Below are 17,084 nucleotides of genomic sequence, written 5' to 3'. Positions count from 1 at the left end.
GCGGCTGCTGCCGCATCCCGGCCCGCCGGGGCGGGCTCTGCCACGGGGACGGTGGGCGCCCAGCAGCAGGGTGCAGCTGCGGTGCCTCCTCCCTGGCGGCTTTTCCCCGCGGGCTGGGGCAGCACCCCCCAGCTGGCACCTCCGCGCACCTTTCCATTGCCTTGGTCGTGCCCAGAGCTGTCCTTAACGCAGCCTGCGCGGTGGCAGCGCGGCCCCGGGGCGCCCGTGTCCCTGGGAGCGCGGCCGCGCCGCAGGTGCCCGCGCTCTTTGCTCTTCCTGGGCCATATCCGGGTGCGCAGGGCAGGGCTGGGAGTTATGAGACCTCTGGCCCAGTGTGATCAGCGCCATCCGGGAGCTTCCCGGGGTTTAGAGCTTCGCCTGGGGTGTTTCCTGCCTGCACCCATGGGTGCCCGGCCACGCCTGGGCCTTGGGGTGCCGGGACAAAGAGCCCTGTGGGGTTTCGTGCCACGCGGCAGTGGGAAGTGCCGGAGCAGCCCGGAGCGGCTGCTGGTGCCGGGGTGCTGGTGCCGGCACTGGGCCAGGCGCCCGACGTGGCAATGGGCTGTGGTGCCGGAGCATCCGCCCCGCCGCGAGGCTCCAGGGCCGTGGCGAGGTGGCCCTGCGTGGCCACCTGGGTGTTGCTCAGAGGCCATCGTGGCGTCTCGTGCCACATTCCTCAGCCGCAGCGGGGCCATCTCCGGCACCGGGTTCACTGCAGGGACTCCAGGCATGGTCCCGCTGTGGCAGCTGTGTCCGTGGGAGCCCCAGGGCCACAGGGCTCCGCAGGGCAGAGCCTTCGGCCTCCCGCGCTGAGCCCCGCTCCCCCTCTCTTGCAGAAAGCGCCGTGGCGCTGCCCGCGGCTCGAGCTCTGCGCCCTGGGCGCCACGGGGCTGCTGGGGCTCTGCTACCTGCTGGCGGGGGACGAGTGGCCGGGGCCACCCTTGACCACCAGCCCCAGCGCCAGCGCCGTACCGGAGCTGCCGGCGCCCTCGGCCGAGCCCCCTGCGCCCTGCGCCCCTAACGCCTCCATGCACAACGTGTCCGACTTCAGCACGCTGCCCGCGCACGTGCAGGACTTCCTGCTCTACCGGCACTGCCGGCACTTCCCCCAGCTGCTCGACGTGCCGGGCAAGTGCGGCGGCCCGGCGCGCTCGGCCGGCGTCTTCCTGCTGCTCGCCATCAAGTCCTCGCCGGGGAACTACGTGCGGCGCGAGGCCATCCGCAAGACGTGGGGCCGGGAGCGCAGCGTGGCGGGCGCCCGCGTGCGCCGCGTCTTCCTCTGCGGCGTGGCCGCCGGCGCCAAGGTGGCCAAGCTCAACCAGCTGCTGCAGCTCGAGCACCGCGAGCACGGGGACATCCTGCAGTGGGACTTCCAGGACACCTTCTTCAACCTGACGCTCAAGCAGCTGCTCTTCCACGACTGGCTGGCGGCCAGCTGCCCCGGTGCCCGCTTCGTCCTCAACGGCGACGACGACGTCTTCGTCAACACGGACAACGTGGTCCACTTCACCCAGGGCATCACCGCCCGCCACCTCTTTGTGGGCCAGCTCATTACCAACGTGGGCCCCATCCGGTCCTCGCCCAGCAAGTACTACGTGCCGCCGCAGGTGACGGCCTCGGAGCGCTACCCGCCCTACTGCGGCGGCGGCGGCATCCTCATGTCCGGCTTCACTGCCCGCACCATCCACCGCGAGTCGCGCCACCTCGAGCTCTTCCCCATCGACGACGTCTACCTGGGCATGTGCTTGGAGCGGGCCGGGCTGGCGCCGGCGTCGCACAACGCCATCCGCACCGTGGGCGTCCAGGTGCCCGCCAAGGCCGAGCCCTTCGACCCCTGCTACTACCGCGAGCTGCTGCTCGTGCACCGCTTCGCGCCCTACGAGATGGCCCTGATGTGGCAGGCGCTGCGGCAGCCCGGCCTGCGCTGCGGCCGCACCGTGGGCATCTACCCGCACGCCTGAGCGCGTGCCGGCCCCGCGCCCACGGCGGGCACGGAGCCCCCCTTCCCGCCGGCCCCGGCCGGTGGCTGCACAGACACGCTGGGACCAATGGGGAATAAAGCGTGCGCATTGCAAGCAAGAGTGTGCGCCCCCGTGCCGTCCTGGGGGTCCCCGTGCCCCGGGAAACCCTTGTGTTTCCGCTCGGAGCCTCGATCCAGGGTTGCCGTGGCGGGGGGTCCCTCCTGGGTGGACCCTCCCCGCAGCCTGCCCAGGGCTGCGCTCGGGGCTGCGCGGCCTCGGGCGCCCGACGCGCTGTGCACGGCCCCCCCGGCGCCGCAAGGTCACTGATAGCGCTCGGCGGCGGCCCTGGGACCAGCCGGCGCCGGGCGCAGGTGGCCCCGCGCCCCGGGGTGCTCAGGGTCCCCACGACTGCGCCCGGCTGCAGCCCCACACCCCCCTGCTCTCCTGCAGCCTGGGGGCTTGTCCTGCGCCAAAGGGATTCACCTGCGCCTAATAGGAGGGTTGAACTCCCGGGACAGCATTTCCCTCCCTGGGGAGCTGCCCACCCATGGGTCCTGTCTCCTCTGCTCTCTGTCTTGTTATGTGGAAAAATTCTATGGAAATTTAATAGGAATTGGCCATGTGCAGTGGTGAGGGCAGCGGGATCGGGGGCACAGGGAGAGGCGGCAGTGAAGCCCTGGGGGTGTCGCAGTGCAGGGGGCTGCACCTTGGTCCCCAGCAGGTCCTTTGCCCCAGGCTGGGGACTGCAGAACGGGGGAGCTGGGGGGTTATGGGGACAGTTCTGGTCCGTAGTGGGAGCTGAGCAGCTGGGCTGCAGCGACGCCGGATCTGCGTGTCCACGTCCAGCTCCGCGCCGGCCGCTCCGCTTTCCCCGCATCCATCGAAGCACGTGGGAGCATCGCTGCGTCCCGCATCCCCGCGGCGCGCCGGGAGCGAGGCCGCCGGCGGGCTACCCGCGAGCCTTGCTGCGCCCGTCGCGCAGCGCCTCGATGCGCGGCGCCAGCTCGCCGAACGTGGGCCTGGCGCCGGGCGCCAGCGCCCAGCAGCTCAGCATGAGCGCGTAGACCTGCGGGCGAGGGCGGTGAGCGCCGTGGCAGCGCGCGGGGCCGCCCGCCCGCCCGGCACCGCTCACCTCCACGGGGCAGCCCGCCGGCGCCGGCAGCCGCCGGTTCTCCTTGAGCAGCTCCAGCAAGGTGCAGACGATCTGCGCCGCCTTGTTGGTGCCCATCATGCGCAGGAATTCCTGCGGGTACCCGTGTCTGCTGTGGCGGGGGCTGGGGTGGCCAGCACCCCTCCAACTAAGGCTGCTGGGTCCCCCCGGCTCAATGGTGATGGATGGATGGAGCCAGGAGAGCCAGGAGAACCGGCCCCAGGGGTTGCACCCGGCCCGGAGTGGAGCGTCCTGCACTGATGGTGACGGGACCAGCAGGACCCTGGGGGGTGGCTCTCACCTCGGAGGGGCTCTTGCTCTTGTTGCTGTAGGTGAAGAGCTCATAGAGGAGGACCCCAAAGCTCCAGATGTCAGACGCCCGGGAGAAGACGTTGTCCGCGAGGGACTCGGGCGCGTACCTGCCAGTGCGGAGCGCTGAGCACCGCGCCCGGCCAAGCCACGCGCCGTCCCCAGGGCCACGCTCGCCCTCACCAGAACACGGGGCTCTGGCCGGGCTCCTGCACCACGTAATAGTCCTTGTCCTGCGGCAGCAGCTTGGCCAGGCCGAAGTCGCCGATCTTCACGTGGCTCTCGCTCTCCACCAGGATGTTCCTGTTGGCCAGGTCGCGGTGCACGCAGCGCTGCGCCCCCAGGTACTCCATGCCCTGCGCAGAGGCACCGGGCTCACCGTGACCCGCAGCCCGGGCATCCTGGTGCATCGGGGCAGCCGCCTCTGCGGCCAGTGCAGCACAGCAGCCCGGGCCCCCGCGCTCCCACCTTGCAGATCTGCCAGGCGTAGAGCAGCAGGGTCCGGTGCTCCAGGCGGTGCTGGTTCTTCTGCAGGTAGTCCCGCAGGCACCCATTGGGCAGATACTCCATGACGAGCCGCAGGCCACGGCGCCCTGGGGACAGGCACGGGGGTCACCCGTGTCCCCTCCAGAGGCAGCCTCGCAGCTCCAGAGCCGACCGTGGGAGCGAGCTCCCTCTGGAGGGTCCCAATCCAGGTGCGAGCACTGGGGCCGTGCGGCCCCGCGCTCACCGCGGCTGTAGCAGACGCCGCGGTACTTGACGATGAAGTCGTGCTGCAGCGAGTGCAGGATGTGGATCTCCCTCTCGAAGTCCCGCAGCTCCTTGGCCGAGTCCTGCTGCAGCTTCTTCACGGCCACCAGCTCGCCCGTGCTGTCGCCCAGCGGGTCGTAGCGGCACAGCTCCACGCTCCCAAAGTTGCCCTGGCCACGCAGAGCCAGGCGGCACTCGGGGGCACAGGCTGCAGGGAGACCCCTGACGCGTCCCCATGCGCGGAGTGCCTCTGCCACCCACCGTGCCCAGCTCCAGGACACGTTGGCTGAGCCTTGGGGACGCCAGGCAGAACCACGGGGCTGTGCAGCAGCTCCCAACAGCACCAGGCCCCCCGGACCCCCACGTGCCGTGAGCCCCCTTGGGCGCAGCCCTCACCTTGCCCAGCAGAGAGATGTACTTGAGGTGCCGCTCCTCGAAGAGCGTGGGGTCATGGTGCACGGCCACGTGCTCGTACCCCCAAAAGCTGTCGCGCAGCGTCACGTCACCCGGGGCCAGGTCCGAGAGCAGCTCGTAATCTGGGGGAGGCGAGAGGTGAGGCGGCGAGGTCGGCTAGGAGCCGGCTGCCCACGGCCGCGGCTCACCGGAGGTGATGAGGCTGTTGAGGTCGCGGATGACGGCGCGGAAGCAGGGCCGGTGCCGCGGCTCGTAGGCCATGCACTGCGCGATGAGCGTGGCCAGCTCGGTCCACTTGGGCGCGGGCAGCTGGTGGCGGCTCTCGTAGAAACGCAGCTTCTGCGGGCGCAGCAGGGACCGCTTGAGACGCGCCGTGGGGACCCGGCTTCAAGCATCACCCGGGTCCAGCGTCACCCAAGCACCGCAGGCTGCGGCACCAGCTGCACTGCCGCCCCTGCGCCCAGGCCAGTGCGACAGGACAGGGTGGCCGCTGACGTCACCTCCTGCGGCTCCAGCAGGCTCACGGGCATGTTGCCACCGCTGAAGATCTCCCAGAGGGTGGCCCCGAAGCTCCACTTGTCGGCCGGCAGCGCCAGGCTCTGGGGGTCGCTGACGCACTCGGGAGCCACCCAGGGGATGCGCTCGACGAGCACTGCGGAGAGCGGCACGAACCCGCTCAGCGCCCGGCGGGCACACGGCGCCCGCGCCACCCTGGCACTCACTCTCCTTGGCCAAGACGGTGACGCTCACTCCGGGGTCATTGAGCTTGATGAAGGGGGGGCTGCCGCTGGCTGCGTCCCCCTCCCGCGTCAACAGCACCTTCTTAGCAGAGACGTTGCCGTGCGTGATTTTTTTGTCCTCCTGGGGAGGGGAGAGGGAGAGATGCCGCGCTCAGGGCTTGGGATGCCAAAGGGAAGGGATGCATGGGAACCGTGGGACATGGATGCATAGGAGGCATCGGATATGGATGCATGGGAGCCGTGGGATGTGGATGCATAGGAGGCATCGGACATGGATGCATGGAATCCATGGGATATGTGTGCTTGGAACGTGCGGGACAAGACAGTGGGGTGCCACCACTGGAGCACCGACAGTGGCTCACCAGGTAGTTGAGGGCGTGCGCCAGCTGCTTGGCCACCTGCAGCTTCCAGCTCGTGGTCACCTTGCCCTCGCCTTGGTTCTTCTTCAGGTAGAGGTCCAGGGGCCCGTAGCGGACGTACTCCTGCACCATGATACCTGCGGGCGGCCGGGGTGGTTGGCGCGCAGGGAGCGCGCGGTGGCCTCGCGGTGCCGGGGACGCCACTCACTGTCCTTCCCCAGGCTGACGCCGTGCAGCAGCACGAGGTGCTTGTGCGAGAGCTGGCTCATGATGCTGGCGGCCTCCAGGAAGGACTGGGAGGTGGGAAGGCTGCATCAGGCAGAGACGGGGGACCCCGGAGCGGGACACGGTGGGGACACGGTGGGGACACGTGCGCGGCGCGAGGGCGGCCTCACCTCGGAGCAGTTGTGGTGGCTGCTGTCCATGACCTTGAGCACCACCTCGGTCTGGTAGTACTCGTCCTCCTTCTGGTCCCGCTTGACGCCCTTGTAGATGTGGGTGAAGGAGCCCTGGCCCAGGCTCTCGCCCTGCCACGGCAGCGGGGACGCTGGGGACGGGGTCCGTGCCCGCGGTGCCCGTCCCGCCGGCACCCCGGTCCTCCCCCTACCCGCACGAGGCTCTCAGGGCTGATCTTGTGGAACGTCATGTGGGGGAGGCCGCGGCGCGGGGCCGGGGGCGAGCCGGGCAGCCGGGGGCAGCCGCTGCGCACGATGAGCAGGTTGGAGCGCTCTGGGGCGGGAGAGCAGCAGCGTGAGGTCACACGGCCCGCCGTGACGTCACACGGACTGCTCTGTGACATCACACAGCCCACTGTGGTGCCATGTGGCCTGCTCTGTGACGTCACACAGCCCACTGTGACATCACACAGCCCACTGTGACGTCACACAGCCCAATGTCATGTCACACAGGCTGCTCTGTGACGTCACACAGCCCACTGTGACATCACACAGCCCACTGTGACATCACACAGGCTGCTCTGTGACATCACACAGCCCACTGCGACATCACACAGCCCAATGTCATGTCACACAGGCTGCTCTGTGACGTCACACAGGCTGCTCTATGACATCACACAGCCCACCGTGACGTCACACAGGATGCTCTGTGACGTCACCCAGCCTGCTGTCATGTCACCCAGCGCGCTGTGACGTCACACAGGCCACCTGCTGGCGTCACCGAGCCCGGCGCGTCGTCACCCAGCCCTCCCGCCCGCCCGGCGGTGCCACCTTTGGGCTGGGGCGGGCAGCAGGCGGCCAGGCGCAGGCGGGCGCCCTCGGCCTGCAGCCCGCAGCGCCCGTAGGTGCCCAGCAGCTCGCGCAGGCTGCAGAAGCGCCGCGGCACCCCGGCGAGCACGAAGCGGCCGTCCTCGTCCCGCCGGATCAGGCAGCGCTTGTAGTCCGGGCCGGAGCGGGTCTGCGGGGCCGGGCGCGGGGTGAGTGCGGGGCCGGCCCCGGGGCTGCCCCCGGCACCGGGCGGGCCGAGCGTGGCGACCCCGGCCCCGCGCGCTCACCTCGGCGCACACGGTGAGCAGGTAGCTGTCGAAGTCCTGCGGGCTGCGGCGCAGCAGGTAGAGCCCCGCGCGGCTCCCCGCCGCCTGCAGCTTGCTCACGGCGAACTCGGAGCTGCGGGCGGCGGGCACGGCGTCGGCGCCGTGGACAGTCCCGCGGGCCCCTCCGCGGCGCCCTGCCCAGCAGAGCCCCGCAGCAAAGCGGGTGCCGGCACCCACCTGATGGGCCCGTGGCAGCCGCTCTCCAGGTCCTCCAAGAGCCGGGGGGGAGCCACCTCCTTGCAGAAGTAGTGCTGGGCATCCGCGGTCAGGCGGTAGTAGCCGTCCACGAGGGCCACGAAGGACAGGGCTTCCCGCAGCGATGGGAACTCCACCTCCTGCGGCGGGCACGGGCTGAGCGGTGCCGGCCCTCCAGGACCCCCCCGGCCCCCACGCGTGCACTCACCAGCACCCGGTTGTCCGTCTTGGTGAGGGTGACGACGCGGCTCTCGGCGGGGCTGCCGTCCCGGCTCGCCTGCTTGATGCTGATGTCGGCGATGTCGGGGAAGTCGCAGAAGTGCTGGCGGCTCTGGGCAGGGCACGGCGCCGGGGGTCTGCGTCATCCCACGTGCCCCAAAACCACCACCAAAACATCCCTTGCCGCCCCTCGCACCTCGGCCCCGTCGCAGCTCCAGGAGACGCCGCTGCCGCCGGCCACGTGCACGGTGACGGCGGCGGTGGGTGCGCGCGCGCGGAAGCTCTCCTCCGCCCAGCGCGCCTGCAGCCGCTCCAGGTCCAGCAGGTACTTGAGCTTGAGGAAGCGGCCGTCCGGGCGGCAGCCGCCGATCCTGCGCAGGGACTTGCCGAAGTGGCGGCGGATGCGCTTGCGCGTCAGGAAGCTGTGCTGCTGGATCTGGCAGCGCAGCTGCTCGGGCAGGCACGACTTGTAGCTGGGAGCGGCGGGCGCGTGAGCGGGCAGCGGGCTGGGGCCGCAGCGGGAGCCCCGTGCCGCCCTCCCATACCTGACGCAGCTGAAGGTCTCCTGCGGGCTCTGCTGCTTCTCCTTGGCGATGCGCAGCATGTCGAGCAGCGCCAGGCTCAGGCACTCCTCCTGCGTCTGCAGGCTCAGCGCCACCTCCGCGCGCCCGCCCACGAAGTCGCTGCGGGACTGGGGACCGGGCAGCTCAGCCGGGACCCCCTTAAGCTCCCTGTTCCCTGCTTGTCCCTCCCCGAGCATATGCAGCCTTTAGTGCATGCAGGAGCATGTGCAACCTTCAGTGCATGCATGGGAAAGTGCAATCCTTTCCATGTAGGAAAGTGCAACATGCTCCATGTAGGAGCATGCGTGACCCTCAGTGCATGCAGGAGTACCCATGACCCTTGCTGCATGCATAAGCACGTGCAACCTTTAGTGCATACACGGGTAAGTGCAACGCTTGCTGCATGCAGGAGCATGTGCGACCATCAGTGCATGTAGGAGCATCCACGACCCTTGGTGCATGCACTAGGCTGTGGGTAATGGGAGTATCCAGGATGGATCCTGCTGAGCCTGCAGCCACTGTGGCCCTGGGGCTGCCAATGCCAAGGTTGTCCCTGCCAGGCCCCGGCCCAAGCGCCCTGGCACCCAAGTGATTCACATCTTCCCTCTATTTTCCTGCTGGTGACCTGGTAAGAGCAAAGACGGCACCATCTGCGGGCCCAGCAGCTCCCAAACCCATGGGCAACTTCAGCTGAGCCATCGTCCTGTGGACACCACAGCCCCAGGGGTGCAGGGGCCAGCAAGGAGAGCAGCACAGGGTGGCGTCACGCTGAGGTTAACGCATCCGACACACCCGAGAAGCCACAGGAGCCTTTACCTGTCAGATCTGGGTGTCCCGCGACACCAGCCCCGCCGGGCTCACCTGGGCAAAGAGGTAATCAATGACGGGGTAGTCCAGGACGGCGCTGGCCCGGTCGTTCATCAGCTGGAACCGGTGCGACTGTCCCAGCCCACACCAGTTGGGGAAGAAGAACCTGCCAGGGAGGACAGACAAGGCTCCGCTCTGCCCCAGGGAGCTGGCACGTGCACAGCCCTTATCAGCCATCGGAGAGTCCCCGGGCAGCCCCGCAGCGGTACCTGATGCGATAGACCACGACCTGGCTGTGCGAGTCGTCCACAGTAAAGACGTGGTTGGGGGGGAACCAGCACGTGAGATCCTCGGTGGCCAGGGCGAAGAGGGAGTGACAGACGGGCAGCACACCTGGGGACGCAGCGAGGGACGTGCCACCGGGGCTCCGGGGAGGGACGCACGGCGGGGGGACGTGCCCGTCCCCCTCAGCGCCCCCGTGGCCGGGGGTGGCACTGGCCACGGGCAGCGGGTGCAGGGCAGGGCACGGCGCTCACCGCAGGCCTGCGCCGCGCGGACGCAGAGCTCCTCGGCCGTGTACTCGCCGAAGGTGAAGGTGAGGACGCCGGCGCCGTCGAGGCCGGCAGCGTCGGGGCCGCCGTGGCGCGCCCGGTGGTACAGGAAGACCTGCAGCGTGCCCGTCTCCGTGGACGAGAGGCTGCACGAGCGCTCCCCGATCAGCGGCGTCTCCTCGCCCAGCGGCACCATGGCCGGCGCTGTCACAACGGCGAGAGTGCTCAGCGCATCCGTCTGTCCCCCCGGCTCGCTGGGAGGGTCCCGGCTGTGTCGCCAGGAAGCGACCCTCGGCTCAGAGCGCAGTGACCTGCGTGGGACCCGGAGGCGCCCCAGGCTGCAGCCTGGCCGGGGCAGGAACCGAAGCAGGAGCTGGGGAAGGAGCCAGAGTGGGAGCCGGGGCGCTCGCCCTGCCCATGCGCCCTTCCCGTGGGATATCCCGTGCCACAGGGTGGGAAGGCAGCAGCAAAGCCGGGAGCATCCTGCTGGGAGCTGGGGCTGCCCAGCACACGCACTGCAGAAGGGGAAACCGGGACGCACAGCCCACTGCACCCGGGCACCGTCCTGCTGCCCCCAGCCCTCGCCACCGCCGCTGTGTCCCCTGTACCTGCTGCGTCCCCGGGGCCTCGCGGGCACCCGCGGCTCCGGCCCTGGCGGTGGCTCCGGTGGGGCTGGGGCACTCAGACTGCGTAGGAGGGAGATGAAGAGAGCAAAAAAACCCCTCGGGCAACTTCCTTCCTGCCCGCGGCATCGCCGAGCGCCGGGGAACTTCCTGGCAAGGGAGGGGGGTGACGGGGCCCCGGGGCGCAGAGGGGCCGCTGAGGGCGATAAGGGACCGAGTTGGGGCACGGGGGGCATGGGGTGCCCGGAGCCGGCGCTGCCTCGTTGTGCCACCCCTCCTTTTACCGCATGAAGTGCCAGGGTGGCCCCTGCTCAGCCCCTGCCTGGAGAAGGCACTTGGGTCCCCGCAGCAGGAACGGACCGGGGACAGGGGCAGGGACGGGGTGAGGCCCATGGGCAGGCGGCACGTGCGGTGCCAGGCGCCGCGTGGCGCAGCGCAGCGCCCAGGCCGGACGTCCCCGCACGGCGCGGGCCCCGATGGACTCCCTCCATCCCCACAGGGGCACCGGGATGAGGGATGGGTCTGTCCAGAGCTGCCCAGGGTCTTCCTGTGTGTGCAGGGATCAGAGAAGGAGGTCGGGAGATGAACGAGCCTTGGACAAGGCAGGATCCAGCCAGCACCGGAGTCCCTTGGGATGCCCAGCCGGACACATCCCCCCCAGCACATGACACCCTTCCCGATGCCCTAAACCATCCCCGGCACCTGGAGCGGCTCCTGCCCTGCATCCCCGAGCGGCTCCCGCTGCCCCAGGGCGCTGGCCACCTCCCTCCCAGCCCCACTCTCCTCCACGCTGGCCCTGCCGTCGCCCCGGGGCGCTGCCTCCGGAACGCGCTCCCACCGGCACAACTGGGGCTTGTTTTGCTTCATCCCTGCCTAAAGCCGGGTTTTGCTCGGCTGGTTTTTCCCCCCTCGGCAGCTGGCTGTCCCCGTCCCCGCGCTTTGCACGCGTGCTTGAGCCGGGCGGGATGGGGGCCCCTCTGCGCGCGGGGCTGGGCCGGGCCTCGTGCGGCCCCCGCGGTGCAGGGCGGCCGCCGCTGCGATGCTCGCGCAAGGTCACCTGATAACGGCGCTCGCTCGGCCGCTGTCCCAGTCTCGCCGGCGGCGCCGTCCCTCCGTCCGTCCCTCTGTCCGTCCCTCCGTCCGTCCGCGGCAACCGCGGGGTCTGCGCCGCCACGCTGGCCGCGGCGGGGAGCCCTGCGGCGCGCACCTTCGGCCTCGCCGACTACGCCGTCTTCGCGCTCATGCTGCTCGTGTCCACGGGCATCGGGCTCTTCCACGCGCTGTCGCGTGGTGGCCAGAAGACCTCGGAGGATTTCTTCATGGGGGGCCGGCGCATGGCGGCGGTGCCCGTGGGGCTCTCGCTCGCCGCCAGCTTCATGTCGGCCGTGCAGGTGCTGGGGGTGCCGGCCGAGGCGCACCGCTACGGCGCCAAGTTCCTCTGCATGTGCCTGGGCCAGCTGCTCAGCACCCTGCTCACCGCGCTGCTCTTCCTGCCCGTCTTCCACCGCCTGGGGCTCACCAGCACCTATGAGGTGGGTGCAGGGGCGGGGGGGCCCTGGTGTCCCCCTCCCCTACAAAAATGAGACCCTTTTCCTCCTGTGCCCAGTACTTGGAGCGGCGCTTCAGCCGGAGCGTGCGGCTCTGCGGCACCGCGCAGTACGTGGCGGCCACGGTGCGTAGAGGGGGTGGCCGCGGTGGCTGGGGGGGTCCTGGCTGCGCTTGGCCCCGCACCTCGGGCCAGGCGCTCGCTTGGCCCTGGGGCTTGCTTGCTGCAAGCTCCTATTCGCAAGGAGCCGCGGGCTGCAGCGCGCGCCCGCTCGCGGCGCGTGCCCGGGGTGCCACGCAGCAGCCCGGCCCTGAGCCTCGCGCGCCCGCAGATGCTCTACACCGGCATCGTCATCTACGCCCCCGCGCTCATCCTCAACCAGGGTACGGGCGCCCGCGCGCTCCCTGCGCGCTCCTGTCCCCGGCGTCGCCCGCGCGCGGCTCATGCCTCGCGCTGTCCCACAGTGACCGGCCTGGACATCTGGGCCTCGCTGCTCTCCACGGGCGCCGTCTGCACCTTCTACACCACCCTGGTGAGCCGGGACGGGCAGCATGAGCGCGCGCGGAGCCGGCCCGTGCTCACGGCGGGACGCTCTGCCGCAGGGCGGGATGAAGGCCGTCGTCTGGACCGACGTCTTCCAGGTCTTGGTGATGCTCGCGGGCTTCGTGGCCATCATCACACGGGGGGTGCTGCTGGCCGGGGGCCCCGCCAGCGTCCTGGCTGCGGCCGCTAACGGCTCCCGCCTCAACTTGCTGGAGTGAGTGGGGTCCTGGGGGGGTCTGTGCTGGCGGGGACACTGGGGCTCAGCCTGCGCCCATGCAGCTTCAACCCCGACCCGCGGAGCCGCTACACGCTCTGGACGTTCGTGCTGGGCGGCACGCTGCTCTGGCTCTCCATGTACGGCGTGAACCAGGCGCAGGTGCAGCGCTACGTGGCCTGCCGCAGCGAGAGGGAGGCCCGCATGTGAGTGGGGGGTGCCGGGGGGCAGCGCGCCCGGCCTGACCCCATGCGGGACCCCAGGCCCCATGGATCCCCCCCGTAAATGCTGCAGGGGCCCTCTGCCCTGTGCACGGCCCCAGCACATCCTCATCCCCTGCATGAGCCCAGCTCTCCCTGCATGGGCCCTGCACCCCCTGCACGGCCCTGCACCCCCTGCGCGGATGCTGCCCCCCTGCGCAGACTCTGTAACCTTCATGTGGTCCCTATACAGTGTGCACGGCCCCAGCACCCTCTGTCTGGATCCTGACCCCCCTGCATGCATCCTGCACCCCCTGCACAGATCCTGACCCCCCTGCACGGACCCTGCACCTCCTGCACAGATCCTGCACCCCCTGCACAGATCCTGACCCCCCTGCATGCATCCTGCACCCCCTGCACAGATCCTGACCCCCCTGCATGGACCCTGCACCTCCTGCACAGATCCTGACCCCCCTGCATGGACCCTGCACCTCCTGCACAGATCCTGACCCCCCTGCACAGACCCTGAACCTCCTGCACAGATCTTGACCCCCCATCATGGACCCTGCATCTCCTGCACAGATCCTGCACCCCCTGCATGGACCCTGCACCCCCGCAGGGGACCTGCACCCAGCACAGCCCCATATCCTGTGCACAGCCCCAGCACCCCTGCACAGCCCCTGTAATCCTGGCATCCAGCCCCCTGCAGGGACCCAGCACCCCTGCATGGACCCTGCAGGACGGGACATAGACCCTACAGCCCAATGTGTGCCCCCTGGCACCCCGCAATGCTGGACAGGTCCCAGGGAAGGGTCGTGGTGCCCTGAGGCCCCCGGGATGTCCCCATGTCCCGCGCCGGGCGGGCTGCTCCGGCTGGATCTCGCCCTGCTTGCAGAGCGCTGCTGGTCAATCAAGTGGGGCTCTCGGTCATCGTGTCCAGCGCGGTGGCCTGTGGCCTTGTGATGTTTGCGCTGTACAAGGACTGCGACCCTCTGCTTGCCGGCTACATCTCGGCCCCGGACCAGGTACAGCCGGCGGCCGCGAGCTGCCCTCTCAAGCGCCAAATTGAGGGCAGCGGGGCAGGAGGGGGAACGGAGAGGCAGGACGCCTGGGCCCTTGTCTCAGCCGTGACGCAGGAGGGGCTGAGCTCCACTGGGGAGGTCTGGGGGCCCCGAGCCTGGGCAGGGGTCTGCTGCCAGCCCCTGACGCAGCCCTCTCCCCGCTCAGTACATGCCCTACCTGGTCCTGGACATCTTCGAGTCGTACCCGGGGGTGCCGGGGCTCTTCCTGGCCTGCGCCTACAGCGGGACGCTCAGGTGAGGGGGGCTCTGTCCCCCGGGGACGGGGCGCACGGTCCCGCCGTGGGGCTGAGCGCTGCCCCGTGCCCTCGCCCCAGCACGGCCTCCACCAGCATCAATGCCATGGCCGCTGTCACCGTCGAGGACCTCATCAAGCCGCGGATGCCCGCGCTGCCGCCGCGGAGGCTGGCCCAGGTCTCCAAAGGCTTGTGTGAGTGGGGATGGGGACGAGCACGTGCCCAGGCTGCCCTGCTGCGCCGTGTCGTGCTGTGCTGCATGGCACCATGGCATGCTGCATTGCACTGCACTGCGCCGAGCTGCATTGTACTGTGCCGATCTGCATCGCACCATGCCATGCTGCACTGCACTGTGTCATGCTGCGATGCATTGCATGGTGCCAAGCTGCACTGCACCATGCCGAGCTGCACTGCACTGTGTCATGCTGCGATGCATTGCACGGTGCCAAGCTGCACTGCACCATGCTGAGTTGCATTGCTCTATGTCATGCGTGCTGTGCTGCATTGCACGGTGCCAAGCTGCACTGCACCATGCCGAGCTGCACTGCACTGTGTCATGCCGTGCCATGCCGTACTGTGCTGCTGCAGCCACCCTGCCTGAGCTCTCCCGTCTCCTCCGCAGCGCTGATCTACGGCACCGGGTGCATCACGGTGGCGGCGCTGGCCTCCCTGCTCGGTGGCGGCGTGCTGCAGGTGAGCCCCGGCGCGCTCCAGCCGGGCACGCATCCCGCCACACGCCACCGGCTGCAGGAGGGCCCTGGAGCACTCTGCAGGGCTGCCGAGTGTGGAGATCCAGCTCCGAGGAGCCCTCAGGTGCTGCGGGGGCTGTGAGCCGGGATGGGGCAAGTGCCCCAGTCCCCATGGGGCAGAGCTCTCCGTGCACCTTCCAGGGCTCCTTCACCGTCATGGGGGCGATCAGTGGCCCGCTGCTGGGAGCCTTCGTCCTGGGCATGTTCGTGCCGGTGTGCAATACGGCCGTGAGTGCAGCGCGGGCTGGGGCGGCAGGGCCGGGTGCTCCGGAGCGGGCGCCCGACCCGGCCGGAGGCTCCGCGGGCGCCGTGCGATCCGTCTCCTCCCTCCGCCGCAGGGCGCATTCGCGGGGCTCGGCGCCGGCCTGGCCCTCTCCACGTGGGTGGCGGTGGGGGGCACGGTGCACCCGCCGAGCGCCGCCGCCACCGGGGTGCTGCCGGCCTCCGCCGCCCTCTGCCCACCGCGCAACGGCAGCGCCGGCGCCAACGGCACCGTCCTGCAGCTGCTGCAGGAGCCCCCGGCGGCGCCGGCACGGTGAGCAGCGCCGGGGCGACGCTGCTGCTTGCTCGCTGTCCCCACGCTGCCCGCTCTGCCCTTGGTGACAATGCACTGCAGTATGGTGTGGCAGTGCCTCCCTGCTCGCGTGTGACGGTGCATCCCTGCAGTGGTGCCTCCCTGCTCGGCTGTGATGGTGCATCACTGCAATGTTGCATCCCTGCTTGCGTGCAACAATGTGTACATGCAGAAATGCAACCATGCATGTCTGTGATAGCAAATCCCTCCTTGCTCACACTGGTGCATCCCTGCATCAGCGCATCCCTGCTTGAGGGCGATCATGCATGCCTGCAGCAGTGCATTTATGCACCTATGCACCATCGCTTGGCTGCACTGGTGCAAGCCTACTCCGCAGCAACCTCCCCCTACTTTGATGCCTCTTTGCATCCCCTGCATTGCCGCAGCTCTGCTTCGCTGCACGGATGCATGCTGCATGGCTGCAATGCTGCCCGCTTCACAGGCCGGCAGTGCTGGGGGACTTCTACGCCGTGTCCTACCTGTACTACGGGGCGCTGGGCACACTGGGCACCGTGGCCGTGGGGGTGCTGGCCAGCTACGTGGCAGGTGAGTGGCACGGGGACGTCCCCGCTGGGGACAGCGCGGCCCCCGGGAGCAGGGAGCGGGCGCCGGCGGCCCCGTCCCGCAGCTCCGGCTCTCCGGCAGGCCCGGCGCGGCGGCCGCCCGCCGACGTGCTCTGGTGGGACGTGGTCACGCGGGCGTCCTTGGCGGCTCCGGCAGAGGGGACGCCCAAGGTGGGTGACAGCGGAGCCAGCGGGTGATCCCGGAGCCACTGGGTGATCCCAAAGCCGGCGGGTGATCCCGGAGCCAGCGGGTGATCCCTGAGGCACCAGGTGATCCCAGAGCTGGTGGGTGATCCCAGAGCCAGTGGGTGATCCCAGAGCCGGCAGCGCTCCCAGCCCGGCCGCTCCCCGCAGGGCCCTGAGCTCCGTGACACTGCTGACCGGCTGCTGCAGGAGACGGATGTGTAGGGCCCTGCGCGCGGACGCCGAGATTGGGGGACACGGGGGCACTTCTCCACGGAAACACCCCCCGGCCTTCTCGATCCCCGGTGGCAATAAAAGCAGGGAAACGGGAGCGTGTGCAGGCCCATCCGGGACAGGGCTACCGGGGAGAGCGGGATGGGGGAGATGGGATATGCGTGGGGACAGGCAGGAAGGGAGCTTGGGAGACCCATGGGAATGGGGCATGTGGGAGGGGGCACCCATAGCCATGGGGCACCTATGGGCATGGGGTACTCATGGGAATGGGGCATACGTGGGCATGGGACACACGGGAATGGGGCACACCTGGGAACGGGATACACGTGGGCATGGGGCATGTGTGGGTACAGGACACAAGGGAATGGCCAATGTCCAGGAATGGGACACGGCTGGGAATGGGGACCTGTACGGTGCACGTGTGGGAATGAGATACACACGTGGATGGAGCATGCGTGGGAACGGGACAATAGGACACGCGTGGAAGAGTGGGGAGGAGCGGGGCAGCCCCACCGCGCTTCCCGTAGCCTCAGGCGGCCATCTTGACGGCGGCCGGCGCGCCGCCATCTTGGGGCGCCGCCATGGGGAGGAGCGGCGGCGCCATCTTTGTGTCGGGCCGGGGCGAGCTGGGTGAGCAGGAGCCGCGTAGCCGCCGCCGCCCCCCTCCTGTCCCGACCCGCTCCAGGGGCGCGGGTACCTCCCCTCGCCGACCCGCTCCGCTCTGTCGAGGGGTTCAGCGCCGTGATCACAACGCGGGGGGGGTGGTGTGTGTT

At 69.8% G+C, this 17,084-nt stretch overlaps 3 protein-coding genes across 3 annotated transcripts in view; 2 read left to right on the top strand and 1 right to left on the bottom strand.

The window, feature by feature from the left end:
• Positions 1-402: 402 nt before the first annotated feature.
• Positions 403-1,961, top strand: B3GNT3 (UDP-GlcNAc:betaGal beta-1,3-N-acetylglucosaminyltransferase 3). The gene is made up of 2 exons (XM_026041476.1): positions 403-432; positions 837-1,961. Exons 1-2 carry the CDS (start codon positions 403-405, stop codon positions 1,959-1,961), a joined length of 1,155 nt encoding a protein of 384 aa, XP_025897261.1.
• Positions 1,962-2,910: 949 nt separating this feature from the next.
• Positions 2,911-9,763, bottom strand: JAK3 (Janus kinase 3). Its single transcript, XM_026041455.1, has 23 exons — positions 9,553-9,763; positions 9,286-9,409; positions 9,071-9,182; positions 8,192-8,337; positions 7,843-8,119; positions 7,636-7,758; positions 7,410-7,567; positions 7,194-7,305; positions 6,910-7,096; positions 6,291-6,412; positions 6,079-6,210; positions 5,892-5,976; positions 5,687-5,820; positions 5,307-5,445; positions 5,085-5,236; positions 4,773-4,923; positions 4,567-4,706; positions 4,151-4,340; positions 3,889-4,013; positions 3,604-3,776; positions 3,413-3,530; positions 3,094-3,204; positions 2,911-3,027 (listed from the first exon to the last, which is right to left on the bottom strand). The coding sequence occupies exons 1-23, from the start codon at positions 9,761-9,763 to the stop codon at positions 2,911-2,913; spliced, it is 3,339 nt and encodes a 1,112-aa protein (XP_025897240.1).
• Positions 9,764-10,699: 936 nt separating this feature from the next.
• SLC5A5 (solute carrier family 5 member 5) overlaps positions 10,700-17,084 on the top strand; it is a 7,430-nt gene continuing 1,045 nt past the window's right edge. Inside the window, exons 1-14 of the mRNA XM_026041475.1 lie at positions 10,700-10,710; positions 11,281-11,722; positions 11,797-11,862; positions 12,068-12,119; positions 12,201-12,268; positions 12,339-12,493; positions 12,559-12,699; positions 13,589-13,718; positions 13,921-14,009; positions 14,090-14,202; positions 14,631-14,701; positions 14,899-14,985; positions 15,096-15,292; positions 15,774-15,877. Coding sequence (XP_025897260.1) covers positions 10,700-10,710; positions 11,281-11,722; positions 11,797-11,862; positions 12,068-12,119; positions 12,201-12,268; positions 12,339-12,493; positions 12,559-12,699; positions 13,589-13,718; positions 13,921-14,009; positions 14,090-14,202; positions 14,631-14,701; positions 14,899-14,985; positions 15,096-15,292; positions 15,774-15,877 — 1,726 coding nt within the window. The remainder of the gene's footprint in view (positions 10,711-11,280; positions 11,723-11,796; positions 11,863-12,067; positions 12,120-12,200; positions 12,269-12,338; positions 12,494-12,558; positions 12,700-13,588; positions 13,719-13,920; positions 14,010-14,089; positions 14,203-14,630; positions 14,702-14,898; positions 14,986-15,095; positions 15,293-15,773; positions 15,878-17,084) is intronic.

This window comes from Nothoprocta perdicaria, unplaced genomic scaffold, assembly GCF_003342845.1.
Source record: "Nothoprocta perdicaria isolate Ctin4 unplaced genomic scaffold, notPer1 scaffold_286, whole genome shotgun sequence".
In the NCBI taxonomy this organism is placed as follows: Eukaryota; Metazoa; Chordata; class Aves; order Tinamiformes; family Tinamidae; genus Nothoprocta; species Nothoprocta perdicaria.
This window is presented reverse-complemented; position numbering and strand designations above follow the sequence as displayed.